This window comes from Dromiciops gliroides, chromosome 2 (genome assembly GCF_019393635.1).
Source record: "Dromiciops gliroides isolate mDroGli1 chromosome 2, mDroGli1.pri, whole genome shotgun sequence".
In the NCBI taxonomy this organism is placed as follows: Eukaryota; Metazoa; Chordata; class Mammalia; order Microbiotheria; family Microbiotheriidae; genus Dromiciops; species Dromiciops gliroides.
In genome coordinates, this window is record NC_057862.1 from 135,342,002 (window position 1) to 135,363,161 (window position 21,160).

The 21,160-nt window shown below is 37.8% G+C and overlaps 1 protein-coding gene across 1 annotated transcript in view; it reads right to left on the reverse strand.

The window, feature by feature from the left end:
• Window positions 1-21,160, reverse strand: part of IGF1R (insulin like growth factor 1 receptor) — a 389,249-nt gene that overhangs the window by 63,882 nt on the left and 304,207 nt on the right. The window contains 3 exon segments of the mRNA XM_043982683.1: window positions 4,468-4,612; window positions 7,110-7,258; window positions 12,659-12,971. Coding sequence (XP_043838618.1) covers window positions 4,468-4,612; window positions 7,110-7,258; window positions 12,659-12,971 — 607 coding nt within the window.

Genomic DNA, 21,160 nt, shown 5'->3' on the forward strand with positions numbered 1-21,160 from the left:
TTGGCGAGGCAGTGAAAGTTAAGTGACTTGCCCAGGGTCACACAGCTAGTAAGTGTCAAGTGTCTGAGACCGAATTTGAACTCAGGTCCTCTTTGAATCCAGGGCTGGTGCTTTATTCACTGTGCCACCTAGCTGCCCCTCTCCCCTTGCTTTTAAATCTAAAAATATATTTATATAGAATTCAGATGTGTGACTTCTAAGTAAACAAGATGGCATTTTAATTTAATTCCTTATGCACTTGATCACAATACAGTCTTTAGAACTTATATCCCACTAAGAAACTGGAATATAGTCAATCAGCACATATTAAATATCTGAGATGTTGGACACTGTAATAAGTGCTGGGGCTATATAAAAGAGGCAAAAACCAGTCTTGACCTTAAGGAATTTACAATCTAATGGAGGAGGGGGCAGCTAGGTGGTACAGTGGATAAAGCACTGGCCCTGGATTCAGGAGTACCCGAGTTCAAAATCTGGCCTCAGATACTTGACACTTACTAGCTGTGTGACCCTAGGCAAGTCACTTAACCCCCATTGCCCCGCAAAACAAAACAAAATCTAATGGAGGAGACAAGGAAACAAATTTGTACAAACAAGCTATATGTAAAATAGATAAGAAATAATTAAGAGAATTGAGACAAGAGGGTCTTGTACATGGAACAACAAGGCCAATGTCATTGGATCAAAGAATATGTGGTGGGCAGCCAGGTGTAAGAAGACAGGAAAGGTAGGAGGGGGCTATGTTATGAAGGATCATGAACTCCAAAGAGGATTCTGAATTTTCTCCTGGAGATGATCAGGAGCCACTGGAAATTATTGAGTTATCGGGGCTGACATGGTCTGAAGTTAGGAAGCTTTAGGAAAATCACTTTCATGGCTGAATGGAAGATAGCGTGAAGGAGAGACTTGAGGCAGGCAGACCGAAGAGTAGGTTCTTGTAATAGTTGATGCTGACACCACAGTGGTAGCAGTGTCAAAGGAGAGAAGGGGGCATTTTCAAATGATGTTTCAAAGGTGAAATCAATAGGTTTTGGCAACAGATTAGATATGGGGGGGGGGGAGAGTGAGGAGAGCAAAAGGGTTGCAAGCTTAAGGGATTGGGAGGATGATGTTGACTTCAACCATAATACAGAAGTTTGAAAGGGGGAGATTTTAGAAGGAAAGAAGATGAGTCCTATTTTGGACATGTACCATTAGTATAGTAATGGCAATTAAATCCATGAGAACTGATGAAATCACCAAGTAGTATAGAGCAGAGCTTCTTAAATTTTCTCCACTCATGACCCCTTTTTACCCAAGAAATGTTTACGTGACCCCAGCTATATAAAATAAGTACACATAACCTTTCTTTTTTTTCCCCCAGGGCAATGAGGGTTAAGTGACTTGCCCAGGGTCATAGAGCTAGAAAGTGTCAAGTGTCTGAGGCTGGATTTGAACTCGGGTCCTCCTGAATCCAGGGCTGGTACTTTATTCACTGCGCCACCTAGCTGCCCTCATAACCTTTTGCTATTGCTAAATTTTTCATGACCCCCACATTCAGTTACACACTCCCATATGGGTTCACGACCCACAGTTTAAGAAGTTTTGGTATAGGGGAAGAACAGCTCTGAAACTTCATAATTGTATAAATAGGGATAAGTCACTTACCCTCCCTAAAGGCTCAGTTTCCTCATTTGAAAAATGAGGACAATAATACTTACAGTGCCTACTTCACATATTTGTTGTGAGGAAAATATTTTGAAAACCTTAAAGTGTTACATAAATGTGAATTATTATTATTTAAATAAGTCATTTAATACAATGTTGAAAACGTGATGTTATCTCTGTTTCTCTTGCTTTTAACTTTTACTTTTTAGTTTCCCAGGCCAAATTAATGTGGTACAATAAAAAGAGCATTATTGAACCTGGGGTCAGGAAGATCTGAGTTTGAATTATGCTTTAGACACAGTATCTGTGTTATTCTGGACAAATTACTTAACCTCTCAGTCTAATTTTCTTCATTTGTAAAATGAGGATGGGCAGCTAGGTATTGTATTGGATAGAATGCCAGCCCTGGAGTCAGGAAGACTCATCTTCCTGAATTCGCAGCCTCAGACATTTACTGGCTGTGTGACCTTGGTCAAGTCACTTATCCCTGTTTGCCTCAGTATCCTTATCTGTAAAACGAACTGGAGAAGGAAATGACAAACCTATCCAGTATGTTTGGCAAGAAAACTCCAAAACAGAGCCACGAAGAATCAGACATGTCTGAAAAAATGACTGAAGAACAACTGCAAAATGAGGATAATAATGATATCTAAACCACAGGGTTGTTGCAAGGATAAAATGAAATAACACATGGAAAGTGCACTGGAATTCTGAAAGCCCTATAGAAATGTCTGATATTATTGTGAGTTTTAGTTATTTCCATGTGTTCAAATTGGTACAATGCTGAGTCATTTTGTTGAGAGAAGACACAGGCAATACCAGCTGTGAAGAGGTGCCTGAAGCAAATTTGTAGCTTTGGAGTCACAATTTAGGAGTGATTAGACTTTGTTTCACTGCAATGAAGAATGAAAAGGAAAATATCTTAAGCATATCCAAAGATACTCAAATGAACTGTAGCTAATCAGTGGTCTTGATCAGGGAGTGGGGATGGAGAGGAAAAAGAGGTAGAATTTCTGGTTAATCCCAGAAAGAGCAACCCAGAGCATTCACTGCTACCATTTTTGTAGCAGAGTATAAAAATCTGACTGGTCTTTTAATGAAATGGACCAAAGATGAACAGACTTCACTATAAAACACGGAGCCTGAATTCTTCCCATATTCTTTGGTACTATAATCTCTCTTCTAACACCTGTTTATATGATACATTGGCAAAAATGGAATTCATATAAATCCCTTTAATGGAAAAAAATAAGGTTTAAAATTCTCATGAACTTTAAAATAGTTCTTTTCAACACCAGGTATTACAGGTGGTCATGAAGAATCAGCAGCTTAGCTATAATAACTTCCCAATTAAATGGAGTAAATTCTTCTCTCTACCTCATTTCTTTTATTCTACCATTTCCTAGTCTCAAAAATTTCCTCTCAGAACCAGGAGGAAATCTTCACAAATACTGGTCTTTCAAACCCAAAGTGCTTACTGATAGATACATGGGATTCCAGAAGCACAATTACTACTTGCAAAGAAAGCAGACCTTCATGTGATTTTTTAAAGATCCTAATTGGTGAATTTCCAGGTTGCCACATCCCAAGTGACCTGAGGCAGCCTGGTGCTAGGCAAAATGACAACCTTCTTGGATTTGCAATTAGAAACAAGTTTTTCCGAAGAATCAATGTTCCCAGTGAAGAAGACAGTGTGCTTTTCAAAGGGAGAATGAAGAGCTGCCCTTTAACTTCAGCTATGTCAGATGATGGAATTTTAAGAATTTAAGACTGACCAAGGATTAGCCTGAGAAAAAAAAAGGGAGGTTGTGAATAAACCCTGATGCTGTAACTTTATCCAGTTACAGCAGTTAAAACAGTGAGAGACAACCTTTCCCATGACCTTCCCACCTTTTTTTCCCTAAATTATTTTCCCAAATTCTCATTAAAAAGAATTCTCTCATTACTTAGATAAGTGTCCTTTTCTTTCAAAGTGTTAGCTCTGGCAAGTGCTCTATTTAAAAGGAGGAATATTGTGCATATACACACTCTCATTCCTGAAAAGCAATATTGTTTCTAATAAAGCAAGAACCAGACTCTAGTTTATAAACTATTTTATGCAAGACTTACTATGCAATGCAACTATCCAAAACACAATAGTCCAGCAATACAACAAATTCTTTTTACTCATCAACAGGTATGTTTGGTGAATTTGGATTTCTTTCCAACAGTATGAAAGAAATGAGCCACAACAACTCCAAACTCTTCTTCTGATTGTTTTTTTTTAAAGACAGCACAATTTAACTATAATAGAAGGGGAAAAAAGGTCCTGGAAAGCATAAAGACAATGGAAAGGATGATTTCCACTGAACATTTCTTTTACTCAACTACTGATCAATTCAACTCTCTCCTTGGAGAAGGCACTCAAACTTCATCTCAGATTGTTAAATCACTAATGTCTGATAGACGTAAAATGACAAGTTAAGGAAAATCCAAAGACTATTGTTTAATCTTGTAGAACATAGAACGTTAAAGAATGAAAATATGTCCATTTCTCAGAAGAGTAGAAACCAATCATAAGGGTGGAACATCAGCCACATGTGAACTGGTCACAGTGGAATATTATCAAATGTATGTTAGGTCTGACATTTTTATAAAATGGTTTGAGTGTCTTTTCCTCTTAAAAGGGAAAAAAGGTGCCCTGTAGCATGTAAACCTAATGTCAAAACAAGTTTATCAAAATGCAAAAAAAAAAAAAAAAAACAAACCAAAAAACCCAAACCCAAACCCAGAAAATTCACTTTAGCCAGAAGAGCAACCCAAGAAATTTAGCCCACTTACCCTTCTAGCTGTTCTTCTCCTAAAATATTTCGCAGGTTTTTCAAGAAAGACAGAGAAACTAAGGCATGAGAATGGCGAATCTTCACATATCCTGTAACAGTCTCAATAAGGCCCATGAAGTTCTCCAGCTCAGAGGCTATGTTATCTAAATTGGGAGAGGAAGAAAATCTCATTTACCAAGTCACTTAGTAAAAGGCTGATAAACTTCCCACTACAAAAAACAAACCAAAACAAAACAAAAACAACCCGCCCCCCAAAACACCATTAAAAGAGTGACAGAAGTGTTCTTAGGGAGGAGAGAATGTGGGCTGCTTTGAGGAACAAATTCTTTACCGATATGCTTCTATTTCCACTGCTACTCTTGTGACAGGGCCTAAGAATGACAAAATGTGTAGCTGGATCAATAGGCATGACTTTCCTGTTCTGAGTGAGGTGAAGCTCTTACTTTGATAATGCTGAAACAGACAACCCTATACACGTTATCAGTTACCTAAAGCCACAAACCTGGTGAATGGGTTTCAGCCTGCTGTGCTAACATATAACATTCTCCTCCCAAATCAAAGGTCAGCATATGTCAACAATGGCCAGATAACAATGGATGGATCTGGATTCTTTTTGTGGGCCCTAAGACATAGGAGTCAAGCAGTGAATATTTGATTTTATTTGAAAATGCTAAAAATAAAAAGGTAGTACTCATTTCCAAGAGTTATGATGGCTCAGACTTTAATTTATCCCAAATTTGATAGATTTTTGGTGGCTATCCAGGGACTGCCTGGCAGAAAAACCATGTGGGATATGAAGTCAGAAGGTTTTACCTGCCATTGTGCTAATAACCAAGACTGAATTTTAAGCATGAGATAACCTCTTACAACCACCAGTTTCAACATAGTCAGCAACTGTCTGGGAAACTCCTTTTTGGGAAATTTTCACACCCTCTTAAAATGATCTAATTAATTTCTTATATCTTATATTTGGCTCAGCACCAGAATGATGAATTTTTTTAGCCACAGCACCTCATGAATACTGTCTACTGAGGTGCGGAGGAGTTGCGAGCTGTTTTGTGAAGGGAGTACCCACAGCAGTGAAATCATGGATGTTTTGAACAATTATACATCCTGTAGTTAAACTAAGAGGCAGCACAGCCTCTCAGTGAAGAATGAACCCTGTCTCTGTGCCAGGAAGACCTGGGTTCAGGTCCTATTTCTGGTGTGTTGGCTGCATGACCACGGGTAAGTCATTTATTCTCTTGGGGGTCTCCAAGACTACAAATTGCAGAGCACGCACACATCCACATTGGTAGAAGGCATTTCCTCATTATACCAATGAAATCACAGGTTTGATCTAAATGCTTCTCAAATGTGGTTTGAATACGTAGGATTAGAATGTGCTTTGAGGATGTTTAGGAGAAAGGCAAAAAAAAAAAATCACAGGAGTAGAGGCTAAAGGAAATCTAGAAAGAAGGAAAATGAAGATGATATATGGAAACAAGCAAGGACAGTCAGTCATTTCCCCTATATCCATAGGGTGGGAGGGGGAAGGCAATGGATACCAAGAAGTTTATAAAAATTCTCCATTCATCCACAAACACCAAAGGGTTACCTTAAAAAATTATTCAAAAGGAAAATACAATTTCACAAAAGAGATACATTAGGAAGTGATTTTTATTCAACAAAAATGTTCTCTGTCCCACAAAAGGACTCACCAGAGAATTTCTTTAAACAACAAGCTCAGTGTGTTCATCTTTATTTTTGGAATATTGACTATTTCACCACGTGTCTCAGGGACAAAGAAGTTAAATCTAATGTGTTTGGATTTTCTGTCAGAGACCATCAAAAATGAAAGTAAAATACCTCTGAGTTATCAAAGTCAATGAGAAAATGATTTGATTTGCCAAAAAATTTGACTTACATGAAATGTTCAGGGATTTATCTCTTAAATGAGTTGCAATACCCTTGTAGAGAGAAAGTGAGGGGGGCTAGCCTGGATAATCTCAAATGTTTCTTTCCAGCTCTAAAACCTGTAGATTTCTAAGAAACCATCTCTTTAAAATGTAGAGAGACATTTAGCTATGCTTTGGTTCTCAAATTTGTTTTGTGATCTTCAACCCTTAAGGCAGGTAATAATAGTTCAACCTCCCTCCACCCTTCTAGATAACTGGGCATTAAAAAAAAATCCTTTGCACTTAAAACAAAACAAAGGTTTGGGAGTTTAGCATTGGCTGGAATTTTCCCATCTGATGAGTCACAGCTCTGACACATCCCATTTAGGTTTTATTTTGTATGTTAGGACATGCACTCGCTGCACAGGACGTGACTCTCACATTAATGATGAGCACTGTGAGATTTTCAGTGTTCCCTTGCAGGAAAAAAAAAAAAAACTGTGCCAGAGGCTAAATACCTGATCTACTTACGTACTTGAGAACACCTCAATTAGGGGGATTGTGAAGTTTTGCTGAATCTCTCAACACTCAGGAGAGAGAAAAGCAAGGGAGAGAGACTTAATTGACAAGGATTCTTTACCGTATTTGGTTTTCCAGAGCTATATTTTCACTGAAATGTACGGAAAAGGTAATGAAAACAAAACCAAATAAAACAAGCAGTTACTCCGAAGAAATTTTTTTTTAGGTGAAATGTATTACTTACTGCCTCGCCGGATATTAATGAGCAAATTGCCTTTGAAGACAGTGCATCCTTGCAGCATTTGTGCTGAAGTTACAGAATCAATTGTTTTCGTCTTCTTCTCCCCCTCACAGACTTTAGGGCAAGGACCTTCACAGGGGCTGCAGTACATACTGTTATGGGAAAGAATCAATCAAAACATGAAAAAGCCTGCAATTCTCTCTAATTAAAAAAAAAGTTAAGTAAATAGACTGTTTTTATTTACATGTAACAAAAATAAATACAGCAATAATGATGAATTCTATTCCTGGGCTTGTGCTGGATAAACTATTCAAATTTTTAAAAGTAGAGCAGAGAGGTTAAGTAAATTAGCAAAGGTTACTAGAATGCAGGCAAATTGGGGCAGGCAGGTGGCACAGTGGATAAAACATCAGCCCTGGATTCAGGAGGACCTGAGTTCAAATCTGACCTCAGCCACTTGACACTTAACTCAATAGCAACCACCTCCCAAGGTTGTTCTGAGGATTAGATGAGAAGATAATTGTAAAATGCTTAGCAAGGACCTGGTAGATAGTAAGTATTATATAAATCCATTTTTTCATTTCATTGCTCAAGTAATTTTCTGACTGCTTCCTTTCTAGAATTTCTCCACTTGATTATTCCTATACTAAAAAAACCTTCAGTGGCTCCCCATTACTTACTAAATAAATCACAAATTCCTGATCTTGGGCTTTAAGGTCCTCCACAATCTAACTTCAACTTTTCTAGAAAGGGCACCAAACCTGGAGTATAGTCCTTTAATCTCAGCTCTGCCATTTTACTAGTATCATAACAGTTAAGTGACAATTTTACTGTATCATAACAGTTAAGTGACAATATCTCTGAATATCTAAGACTGGGGTAAAGTTAGCAACATTAAAACCATAAGGTGCAATATAGATTTGGGGTGCTTTTATCATTAGTACTACCCACCTTCTTTTGTGTATAATATATTCTAGCAAATAAGGAATTCACTCAGTACAATTTACTGCTGACTTTCTATTGTCCATTCCTTCATTCACACTGTCTCCCCTACCTAAAGGAGACCTTTTCCTAACTCCAGCTATTGCACTTTATTTCTTTAAGACCTACCTGGGCTTCCACTGACTCCATGAAGCCTCTAAATTTTACTCTTTATCAGCAGAAATTGACTGCTCCCTCCTTCAGTTTCTCAGAGCACTTTGCTTGCACTTCACATTTGCACTGATTGCATTTTCCCTGAACTCCGTTATACACACACACACACACACACACACACACACACACACACACACACACACACACACACACACTGTTTTGCCCCATTAGACTCACAATATTCAAGTAATAGCTATGTGAAATAATTACTTTCAAATTTACATTTATTTTTTTATTCCTACCATCCAGGAAAATGGGCTTGTAAACTGAAGGCACTAAAATGTTGGATTGAATAGGAACATTACTTCTAAGAGATGAGGGGGCAAAATTAGACTAATGTAGACCTAGCTAGATGTTTCTACACCCAGCTAGATACATCTTTGTACATCTTTGACCTCCCATAGTTGATACTGAGATATATAAAAGAACAATGCCTGTTTCCAGATAAAGTTTATACTCTTAAGGCATGTATATATTATAGAATAATAAATAGGAGAGGGGGCAGCTAGGTGGTACAGTGGATAAAGCTGTAGCCCTGGATTCAGGAGGACCTGAGTTTAAATTTGGCCTCAGACACTTGACACTTACTAGCTGTGTGACCCTGGGCAAGTCACTTAACCCTCACTGCCCCACAAAAGAAAAAAGTAATAATAAATAGGAGAGTATTTTACATCAGCTAATTGAAATTATTTCCAAACTAATTTCATTAAATGATATAGGTAAGCAACATTATGATCTATAGCTCTTTTCATTAACTAAATTTTTCCTAGGACATTATTATATAATATATATACAATTAGGTATCACTGTGGATGGAATACTGAATTTGGAGTCCTGCCTTAGATACTTGCAAACTGTGTTTCCTAGTTAAGTCTCTTAAGCTCGTTGTCCCTCAGTTTCCCCATCAGTAAAAATGGGTATAATAATAGCACCTACCTCTCAGGGTTTTTGTGAGGATCAAATATGTCGACATATATAAAGTGCTTTGCAAATCTTAAAAAGGATATAAAACTGCTAAGTATTATCATCAGCACTATTATTATTAATTATAATAAAGCAAAGGCACAGGTATGGGTTATAAATAGCACATCTATTTAATAATTTTTAATATCACATTTTTCCACATAGCTTTGTGTGTACAATTCTTTATATGTCGCCTCACCCATTAGAAAGTGAACTTCATGAGATCAGAGATCGTGTTTTTGCTCTTTTCAGTGACCAACACATAGTAAGTGTTTATTAAGATACATTCATTGCTTATGATAAAAACCTGATGGCTGACTAAATGAGCTAGGCTAATGCAAGACTGGGATATCCAGACCGCAATAAGACGTTGTAGGGTTTCTGCACCAGAAAGAGATCACAAATATTCTTGCAAAATGGTTAATAATAAGTGTAAAACCACAAGGAGACATCAGGGAAAGAGAAAATGAGGTTCTTCCTGTAAGTACCTTCTTCCTCCTTCCTTTTTCCCAATCAATTAATCTATCAATCAACAAGCATTAAGTGTCTCTTAGAGATAGGCATTGTGTTAGATGTTGGGAATATAAAGACAAAAGTAAAAGTTGGAGACCACACACACACACACACACACACACACACACACACACACACACACTCACACTCACACCCCAGATAAAATCAGATGTAAGATAAATGGGGGGTTGGGAAATGAGCCTTGAAGGAAAATAGGAATTCTAAAAGTCATAGATGAAAAGATGGTTTATTCTAGGTAGAGGTGACAGTAAGTATAATCTTTTAATAAATCAGGAAATATTTATTAAGTCCTTATTGTATGATTCTAGGCACTTTGGACACAAATACTGAAGCTAAAACACTTCCTACCTTCAAGGAGCTGATATTCTAATGGGGAAGATAACATGCACATATGTAGGTTACATAAGATATATAAAAAGTAGGTATATAGTAACCTTAGAGGCAAAGACACCAGCCATAAGGATGCCCAGAAATGGTCCTTGAGCTGGTTTAAAGGAAGCCAGAGATTTTAAGAGGCAGAGGTAAGAGAGGAAAGTATTCCATATATGGGGATGGGGAGGGGTGACAGGGTAGGGAGCTGATGCAAAGACACAGAGGTGATAGGGCACACTATGTCAAAAATAGAGCATAGGCTACAATGGTTGGCCTGCAGTGTAAATGAAGGGGAGTGATGGGTAATAAAGAAGGAAATGTAGTTTGAGTACAGGTTGCAAAGGGCTTTAAACACCAAACAGAGCTGAGTATTTTGATCCAAGAGGAGCCAGAGGAGCCTTCTGAATAAAGGAGTGACATGGTCAGATCTGTACTTTAGGAAAATCACTATGGAAGCTGTGTGGACAGAATGGAATGAATGGGAAAAGACTTCAAGCAGGGAGACCTTACTGCAACAGACCTGGCAAGAAGTGATGAGGACTTGAACTAGGGTGGTGGCTGTCTGAATTCAGAGAAAGGAACAGATTCAAGATATGTGACAGGTATAGAAAGGGCAAGATTTGCAAGAAATCTTGAGTGAAAAGAATTGAAGTTGACAATGAAGATGGCGGTAGGGCGAAGAAAGGCAAAGTATTATGTTTTGGACATGATAAGTTTGAGATGGCTACAGAACATTCAATCTGAAATGTCCAGTAGGCATTGGTCAATGTGGATGGAATTAGAGCTGTGGAGATTAGAGCTGAGAGTCATCTGTATGGAGATGATGATTAACACCCTTCCCCAATCCCCCTACCCTCAGAGCTAATGGAGTCAATAAGTATGTAGAGAGAAAACAGTGCCCATGATATAGCCTTGTCATATACCTACAATTAGAAGGCATGATATAAAAGACAGTCCAGTAAAGGAGATTGAAAAGGAACAATAAGACAGGTGGGGGGGGGGGGAAGAGAGCAGTGTTACAAAAAACCAAAGAGGAAGAAAGTATTCCTTTTAAGTTTCTTACATAATTATCACATACTTTGCATTTAGGCTCATTTCATAGCACACGAAACAAAATTTTCTCTTTATAGTTATAACTTACTTTTGTTTTAAAATATTTGTCATGTCTTTGGTTTTTACTAGTTTATAGCTGCTGTACCTTTGTTTTTTAAGAAATATTGTTGGACATATCTCTGATTTATTTGAAGCCACATTCCTGGTCAAGAATATAATTCCCAATTAAAACACTGTTTCTATAGAAAATGCGATTTGCTTGACAACGACCCACTTTAGTTTTCAGGAAACTGTTGTTGCTGGAAAACTGAAATGCCTTTATTTAATTACATTGAAAATAAACCTTAACATCCTTTATTGGCATTATTTTACATTCCATTATTCCAATGAACACATCAGCTTACCTGGGTCATAATTCTAAAGGAATCATTCTTCTACAGCTACTTATAAAATTAAATGTAACTATTCTGTCTAGTTTAACTAATCATTCATTTGCTTAAGACAACACAATGCTCAGAACACAGAACCTCATTGAAAACATGAGATACAAGTCCAAATCATAGAAACTGGAAGTTTTTGTGTTAAAATAGTTTTCTGTTAAAAGTTATCCAGCTAAACAATACTGCAGGAATTTTTTTAAAAATGAAGTAAAGAGCTCTTCTGGTCTTTATATGCAAATCTTCGGTGACAGTACTGACAGGCAAGTCCTGTTGGTAAGCAATGGGAAATTGAACAAACAAGGCCCCCCAAATTTCAAAACTGAAAAGTTAATATTTGGCACAATGCCTAGAAAATAACAAGTGCTTAATCAATTCTTCTCATGACTCCAATTCTGACGTTCAGGGACTTCAACAGCACACTTCCCCTCCCATCTCATTCTAGAGCTTTTCATTGTCCATTCTCAACTGCAGTGTTTTTGTTTTTTTTAAGTGAGGCAATTGGGGTTAAGTGACTTGCCCAGGGTCACACAGCTAGTAAGTGTTAAGTGTCTGAGGCAGGATCTGAACTCAGGTACTCCTGACTCCAGGGCCGGTGCTCTATCCACTGCGCCACCTACCTGCCCATCAACTGCAGTGTTTTAACTCTTGGGCATCCCTCGATCATGTTGGCCACCTTCTCTCACTGATACGTTCCTTCCAGTGCCTACATTTTAGGGAAGGATTCAGGCCAATCAACCTTCATTCTCCTTCTGGCTTTCCTTCCTCATCCCTCTCAGCTCTCTCAGGTGTTTTGCCTTCCTTCAAAAGACCATAAGCTCCCTGAGGGTAGGCACTCTTTGAGTTTTTTTACCTAAAGTTGTGTCTCCAGTGCTTTAGCACAGTGCTTGGCACATTGTAAGTAGTTAATAAATGCTTGTTGACTTGATCTGAAGAAATTTTCCCACCCTCTCTCCAAAGAAAATACTATAGAAATAGGGAGAGTAGGGAAGAAGGATCGCCAGCTGGCACACCTTGTTTTTACAGGTTATAACTTACCTTTGGCTCCCATTCCGTATGAAGCCGGAGGGACACTCCTGCATGCACTCATCGTTGTGGATCACAAACTTTTCATACTCGTTGGCTTCGGCACTGTGGACGCTGGCACAGAAGTCTCTGTCCACGCAACGCCAACCCTCAAACTTGTAGGTGTTAGGAGGACAGGTAGGCACACAAGTGCCCCCATAGTAATAATGTCGGCAAGCCACACAGGCTGTGTCGTTGTCTGGTGCACTGCAGCTTCCTAAACACTCTGGGTGGCAGCACTGATTCTGGTCTGTGCAGGCCCGCTTTCCACATGAGCTAGGACACACTGAAGAGAGAAGAGGAGGAGGATTAAGTACTTTTAACATTTTTTTTTTAATAGTATGCAGAGGAACATATAAAGACTGATAACTCAGGGGGCAGCTAGGTGGCACAATGGATAAAGCACTGGCCCTGGATTCAGGAGGACCTGAGTTCAAATATGGCCTCAAGACACTTGACACTTACTAGCTGTGTGACCCTGGGCAAGTCACTTAACCCTTATTGCATGGCCAAAATACACAAACAAATAAATAAATGTTTATTATTAATTAAAAAAAGACTGATAACTCCAACGGATTTGTAGGTGAGGCAATGAACTTTTCAGGCAAGAAGTGTGCCTTCAGGGCAAGTGGATCACAGGGATATTATTTCCCCTAAATTTCAGAGTAATATTAAATGTGGGAATTTCTATTAAAAAAAGAAATAAATGGAAAGAAGCAATGATTCCTTCACTAAAAATACAAAAACCACAAACAAGGACAAGGAAAAACATCCTATCAAGATACTGATGTGTTATATTTATATGTATTAAAATTTAAAGATTTTCTTCCCAAATAATGAGCTTTTACTACTCTATATGTCAATAAAATCTCTTGAATTAACTCTTTTAAGAGTCTAGTAATTTTCATACAGTGATGTTATACATTAAAAAAAATTTACCCTCAATGAAAAATGGGTAATTCCTATGTCCCATCAACTACTATACATTTACCTAATCACTGAGGATTTACTTAGTCATTCTGTTAGTGTTGAGAAAGGTGGGCATGTTAAATAAAAACAAAACCTTTAATAAAGAAAAATTCACAAATGACCTCCCACAAAACATGACTTGGTGTTTAGTTTAAAAGCAAGGTTATATGTAAGGCTTTGCAGCTTGTTTGCCTGCTAGCAGGATGCAGATAGCTACAAAGTTAGACAGATATACAACCATTCAAGTATCTTTACAAAAAGGTAGCATGGTGTAGTGGATTCAAAAGGCAGCACAGTGGATAGAGAAAAAGCCTTGGATTCAAAAAGACCAGCATTCAGTTCCAGGTTCTGCCATGATTCTAGGTAAATCACTTAATTTCTCTGTGTCCCAAGAAACTATCAAACAGGTGCTAATGTTCTTGTTGAAGAACTGGAGTCAGGAGTATCTGAGTTCAAATGCAGCCTTAACACTTACTAGCTATGTAACCCTGGGCAAGTCACTTAACCCCAATTGCCTCACTAAAAAAAAAAGAAAAAGAAAAAAAAAAACAGGTGCTAAGTGTTCTGAAGTATCAGGAGTTTACTTACCAAATGAAATTATAGGTCTAGTAGAAAAACAAACACTTATTTACAAACATGCCAGGACTTACACATACTAAATGAAAGTTTTCCCCTCCAAAGCAGTTACCTTTTGGAGGCCAGGCATACAGAAAAGATGCTATTCTTGTTCAAATATTTCATAGAACTCTTACCAGAGCTTCCTTTTAAACTACAAATTGTGGTCTTCTGAGGAGAGATTCCACCCCCCCCCAACCCTTCAGAACAAAGTCTAGTGAAAAAGTGGGGATCAGGCCGAGTGATTCTCTTTAAGGTCAAAAACAGGATGTGACTATAAACAAGCAAGGCTATATTTCTTGAGGGTTGGGCCTGTTATGTTTTTTTACTCTCGCTATCTAACAGGGAGGTTACAAATATACATGATACAACGAAAAATATAAGAAGGGAAAAGAAGACATTCAGAATGTTCAAATAAACAGCAAGAAACCTAACAAGGAAAATAATCACTTTTGGAGAAGGAGAGAGGGAAAGCAAAGAGGTCAAGGACTGGAAAAAGAGACAACTAAGTTAAGTCTTGTGAAGCAAGAAAACTGTTTCAAAAGGCAGAGATCTAAGAGGAGTTTGTTTCAAGCATGGAGGATGGGTCCTATAAATGCATGGAGGCAGGGGAGAGCAGGCTGAAATTTGGGGCCATCTAGTAGACCAGTATAGCTGGGAATATGAACAGTTCAATGTGTGAAATAGAACTGGAAAGGTAAGTTAGGCGACCTTGAATATCTAGAACCAAAGATGACTCAGCTTATAAAACCTAAGTGAGGGGGAAAAGTCTGTGTCCATTGTGTCCTTTGCCTCAGAGACTATTTTGAAGAGTAGCTTTATTGCTTCCCCCCCCCCAAAAAAGCTGGAAATAATGGAACCACTGATAGATTCTAGACCAAAGAAGTGGTAGTGAGTGTCAATACAATTAGCATGAGATAGTTCAGTGGCTGCTTCTTGTAGAGGAATTTTAGTAAGTCCTAAATCTGGTCATTAAGGAGAATGGTGCTTTCTAGAGATAGACAAAATGGTTTCATTTTTAGATACAATAATTCTTCTGAAAAAGAACCTCAGGAGGAGGATACTTATTAAACTAGATGATATCTGTATGTAGTGTACTATTAAAAAGGGCTGAAGAGCAGAATTGAAGGGGAGAAAATGATCTTTATTAGGAGGCACAATTATTAAATAGTAGGTTGCTGCAGAAGTAGGAGATGATCATTGTCTGTTTCTAAGGCTATAGTTTGAAGAAGAATCCAAAATGGGAGCATAGGGGAGCCTGAAATAAGGAAACCTATGTTGAGACAAAGTCCTGGGGAAACTCCAATAGACAAGGGTAAACTATGTCTCTCATCTTTAATATATAAAATGTTATTAGTGCTCAGGATCTATTAAGAAATTTGGGGGGAGGCAGCTAGGTGGCACAGTGGATAAAGAATAGGCCCTGGATCCAGGAGGACCTGAGTCCAAATCCAGCCTCAGACACATGACACTTACTAGCTGTGTGACCCTGGGCAAGTCACTTAAACTTTACTGCCCCGCAAAACAAAAACAAAAACAAAACCCAACAACAACAACAAAAAAGAAATTTTTTTTGGAGGGGGGCCTAAGGTCAGCATATCTCACCAACAGGTTGCCCCCTTTTTTGTTTTTGTTTTTTTTTTCTTTTTCTTTTTTTTTTAGTGAGGCAATTGGGGTTAAGTGACTTGCCCAGGGTTACATAGCTAGTAAGTGTTAAGGCTGCATTTGAACTCAGATACTCCTGACTCCAGTACTCTATCCACTACGCCACCTAGCTGTCCCAGGTTGTCCCTTTTTAGGGATGTCAAAAGTGTGCTTTCAGGGCAAGTGGATCACAGGGGATTTAAAATTTAAAAAGTTCATTTCTAGTTTTAGCATTCTATGGAAGGGAGGGAAGGGAGCACTCACTTCCTTACCTTCAGAAATAAGGAGTGTGTATGTGCCAAGCAGGTGTATGGGGAGGTAGAGGGGAGGAATCTAGGAGAAAAACAACTAGATTTGCTATATGAATCAATATGGAAATGACATCTAGGGAAAATAAAAGTTGATTTGCAATTTCAAAGAATTCAATGTAACCCAAACCAAAATCACAACAATGTAAATATAAAGGGCAGTAACAATTTTTTTTAAAACCCTGAAAATGAATGCTGTGCAATTATAATAACCAAACAGCCACAAAGAAGAGATACCTCCCCATTTTTCTTTGCAAAGGTGGGGAAATATAGGGGTAGAACATGGTATATCAGACTTTTAACATTTGTTGGTTAGTTTTGCTGAATCTTTTGTTATAAGAGATAGTTATCTCAAAGAAGGGGGAGGGATATATTAGGAAATGTAGCTGATGGAAAAACAAAGGACAGTAATACACATTTTTTAATTATAAAATTTTGTCTTATACCTATAATTGGCAAAGAAGATAAAAGGTGGGAAAAAGTCTCTGTCAGAGGGACTACAAGAAGACAGACACATTAAATACAATGTTGGTGCATCTGTGAAGTGATTAGACCATTCCCTTTGACTTGGATATCTCAATATCAGGTATATACCTCAAAGGAGCTAAAAAATAGACAAAGGGGTCCTGTATACATCAAAATATTCATAGAAAGACTTTTTGTGGTAGGAAAGAAATGGGGGAAAGGGTAGCTTCACAGTAGTACTATAAAGAACTCAGAGAAACATGGGAAGTTTTATATGAACAGAAACCGACAGTACTGTAAGCAGAATCAGGAAAACAATATCTGTAATGACAAATCTGGCCTCAGACATCTATTAGCTGTGTAATCTTGGGCTATGTTTACCTTAGTTTCCTCATATGTAAAATGGGAATAACAATAGTAAGCACCTACTTTGCAGTGTTGTGAGAATTAAATGAGATGACTTATTTGTTGTCATTATATAATGGGAAGAACAATAAAATTAAACTGTAATTAAAGTGAACAATCTTAGTCCTAAGAAGAGTTCAGAAATGTTACCTCCCTCTCTTAATTGCAGGGATGGAGAACTGTGAGTATGGAATATTTTACATACTATCAGATGGTTGGTTTTGTTAAACTGATCTTTATTTTTTAATCAATATCTGTTTGTTACAAAGGTTCACCAGTAGAAGGGATATATTCAGAAATAAATATGGCATAAAAAGCCATCTATAAAATATAAATAAAAACAACATAGCAAAAATATGAATTATATAAGTATGTATGGAAACATTAATTTTGTCTATAAGATCATTACTTATATAACCAAATACAGTTTGTTTTTCTCAGTCCTGACCCTCGACTTTTCTGTGGCATTTGAAACTGTTGATTACTTATTATTCTTGAGAGTCTCTCCTTCCCTGTCTTCTATGACAAAATTCCCCTGTGGTTTTCCTTCTTCTTGTCTGACAGTTCCTTCCCAGCCTACTTTAATGGTAGGGGCAGGTAGGTGGTGCAATGGATAAAGCACTAGCTCTGGAGTCAGGAGGGCCTGAGTTCAAATCTCACCTCAGGCATTTACTAGCTGTGTGACCCTGGGCAAGTCACTTAATTTCAATTGCTCAAACTCCAAAACATCCAGGGCCATCTCCAATAGTCCTGATGTACATCTTGCCACTGGACCCAGATGTCTCTGGAGGAGAGAGTGAGGTTGCAAGGCCCTCCCTCACTTAAATCCAATTCACTGGGAGTCATGACATTACCCCAATGTCATGGTCTTCTTTGACAAAGAAGGACAAGTAACAACGACAATGACAACAATGACAATAACAACAAAACAAAAAAACAACTTTAATGATTCACTGTCCTCCTGCCCCTAAAAATTTGGTCATTCCAAAAGGCTCTTTGCTGCTCCTCTTCTTTCTCTATCCTCTCCTTTGTTGACATGATCTACAACCACAGTCTTTATTACAAACTACCAAATTAATAGACTTAATCCTTTCTCTATTAGATCTGCAACTGTTTGCTAATAATCTAATCCTAAAAGATGTACCAAGTTCAACAAATCCAAAAGAAAGATTCTCATCTTCCTCCCCACCTCATCCCAAACTTGTCCCTCCTCCAAACCTTCCTATTTCTTTAGAGGGTACCACCACCTCCCCAGTCATCTAGATCTGAAATCTTAAGATTAAACTTTCACCTTATCCCCCACCATCCAATCAACCTCCAAGTTCTGTCAATCCAGTTGCTATAATAATTCTCCTTTGCCTCTCCTTTACTACTCAGAGTGACATCAGCCTAAATCATGTCCCCATGATTGGATCCTAACAGATTTTTCTACTTAACAGTTTTTCTCCTCTGTCATCCATTGTCCACCCAGCTGCCAAAACAATCTTCCAAATGTATGTTTGACCAACTCACTCTCCTAGTCCATTTTTATGAAGGGTGGAGACCAGCTTTGGAGGGGTTAAATGACTTGCCCATAGTCAAAGAGTGATGTGTCAGACCTGGAAATAAACCCAAGTGTCTCCTCATCCTACTTCTAGCTCTCTTTCAACTATGCCTCACAATTTATTTGCTGCATTCATTCTGTGGTAGTTTTTTGGTAGTATTTTTAAACTCATATTCATAATCTTTTTAACTTTGAAAAACAACTGTATACAACATGCTACAAATGCTATGCTTGGAGGAGGGGAGAGAAGATTATAGAAATTTTAACAAGTGTGAAAAAAAGATGAGAGAATATTTAATTATAAAAATAAATACCATACATCATTTAGTGAAGACATTACTTCTTTATTTCCCTTTTAATTATTTAAATAAATCGCCCTCAAAATACACATAATTTTAGGCTAAGTAGGGATGTTTTCACCCCCAACTAAAATATTCTACATAAGAAGTAAATCTTTTTCTGGCATCATGCATTGTCTAATTCCTTTGGGTATTTATAACTAATGAAAAGTACAGTTCTACCTCCCATATCTGTATCATACAGGTAGAATCAGAATATATAAGAATCTAGACCATATTACAGGACACCTGCCCTATAGGGGGAAAGATATAGGGACAAGAGATTCATTGAAGGAAAACCCAGCTGTTTTATTGACAAACTGGAACTTTAGTTTTAAGATGAAAAGCTTCAACTTTGAAGGATCACATAACCTGGCTGGAGAGGTTGAAGAGAGCTTCTGTAGAACACATACTATGTTTTTAAAGGTAGGAACTGTGGAAAACATTCTCTCACACACTACAGTAGGACCAACAGGATGAAAACAATTTCTGATGCCTCACTCAACAAATATTGTTAACAGCTTTAAAATCAAAAGTTAAGTGTTTGTTCATGTTCCCCCTTGGAATTTATATATTGTTATTATTCAAAATACTCAAAGTGATCTGTGATTTCACTGATATGGATATTACATCCAACAATGTGGATCATGACCCATCCAAGTTGGCCCATCTTATGTAACTCTTCAGGCTCCACTCCCGACTGGACTTTCTCTACCAGGCCCTCCCCCAGCTACTTTCTCCCTCACTGCAGCTTTTCCGCTTTCTGATATAAGTCTTCTTCCATTAGTATGTAAGTTCCTTGAAGGCAATTGTCTGCCTTTCCTTTTGCTTGTATTTGTATTCCCAGAGTTTAGTACAGAGCTTGAAAGCACTTAATAAATATTTACTGATTTGGTTTATTGACTTAGAACTCTTGATCATTGTCTTCCCAGAAGTTTGCCTCTGGATGTGAATCTAAGGGTCTAGTGTCCTTTCTCACTTTCTCTGATATCAATCCATCATTAATCAACAAACATTTGTTAAGCACCTACTATACACCAAGCACCATGTAAAGAGCTGGGGATACAAAAGCAGGCAAAAAGATAGTCCTTGCCCTCAAGGAATTTACAATTTAATGGATAACATGTAAATAAATATGTATATATTAAGCAAGTCATATATACAATCAATAGGAAATAATTAATAGAGGGAAGGCAGTGGAGTAAGAGGAATGAGGGAAGGCTTCCAATATTAAATAAGATTTTAGACGAGACTTTAAAGGAAGACAAGGGAGGTCAGAAGTCACAGGAAAGGAGGGAGAGGGTTCCAGGCACAGTGGACAGCCAGAGAGAATTCCCAGAGTCAAGAGATGGAATGTCTTATTCCTGGAACAGCTAGGAGGAAAGATCAAAGAGTATTTCCTGGAATAAGGTGAAAGAAGACTTGAAAAGGTAGGAGGAACCTGTTACTGAGGCTTTGATAAAAGCAAGGCACACAAGTTATCCAGGAGTTATCCTTTGCTCTCCACCTCAGCACACCATCTTCTTTTTCTGTCATGCATTTCCTTGATTATATCACTTATGCTAGCTAGTTCTTCTTCATAGGCCCTTTATGCTAGTTATTAATAGGCCCTCCTTTGCTAGCTGTCAAAGATTTCTCACGTCCTCCATGAACCTCTTTGTTGCCACCTGAGTTAATATGCCTTTTAAATTTTGTGACAACAATGGACTTTTAAAATTGGTCCCAAGAGAAGAAAACAATTCCCCTTCTGAAGAAAGATCAGTGTCCACAGGTGTGAAGAACTGCATATAATACCAGATTTTTGCAGGGAGTGGGATGGGGTGGAATGTGTTGCTTTGTTTTACTTATTTTTTCCCTCTTTTTAAAAAAATTGTTATTAGGGATGGTTTTCTGGGATGGTAGAGATGGACAGGTAGAAGGGGAAATCTAGGTCATTTAAAAACAAATATCAATAAAATGCTGTTTTTTAAAAAATAAAAACCATTTATAGTGTTTCATGTGTTACAGTCATACAACAATACTGAGAAATTACTGGCATTACAAGTATGGGCCTTTGCATCTAAGAAAAACCTGGAATCATTAAAAAAGGCTCTTAGCTTCCTGAAAGGAATCCAGTCCCCTTCTCTGTCTCCTGTTTAAGTCTGGGCCCAACTTATTTATTTATATTGTATGTCCAAATATGTATCCT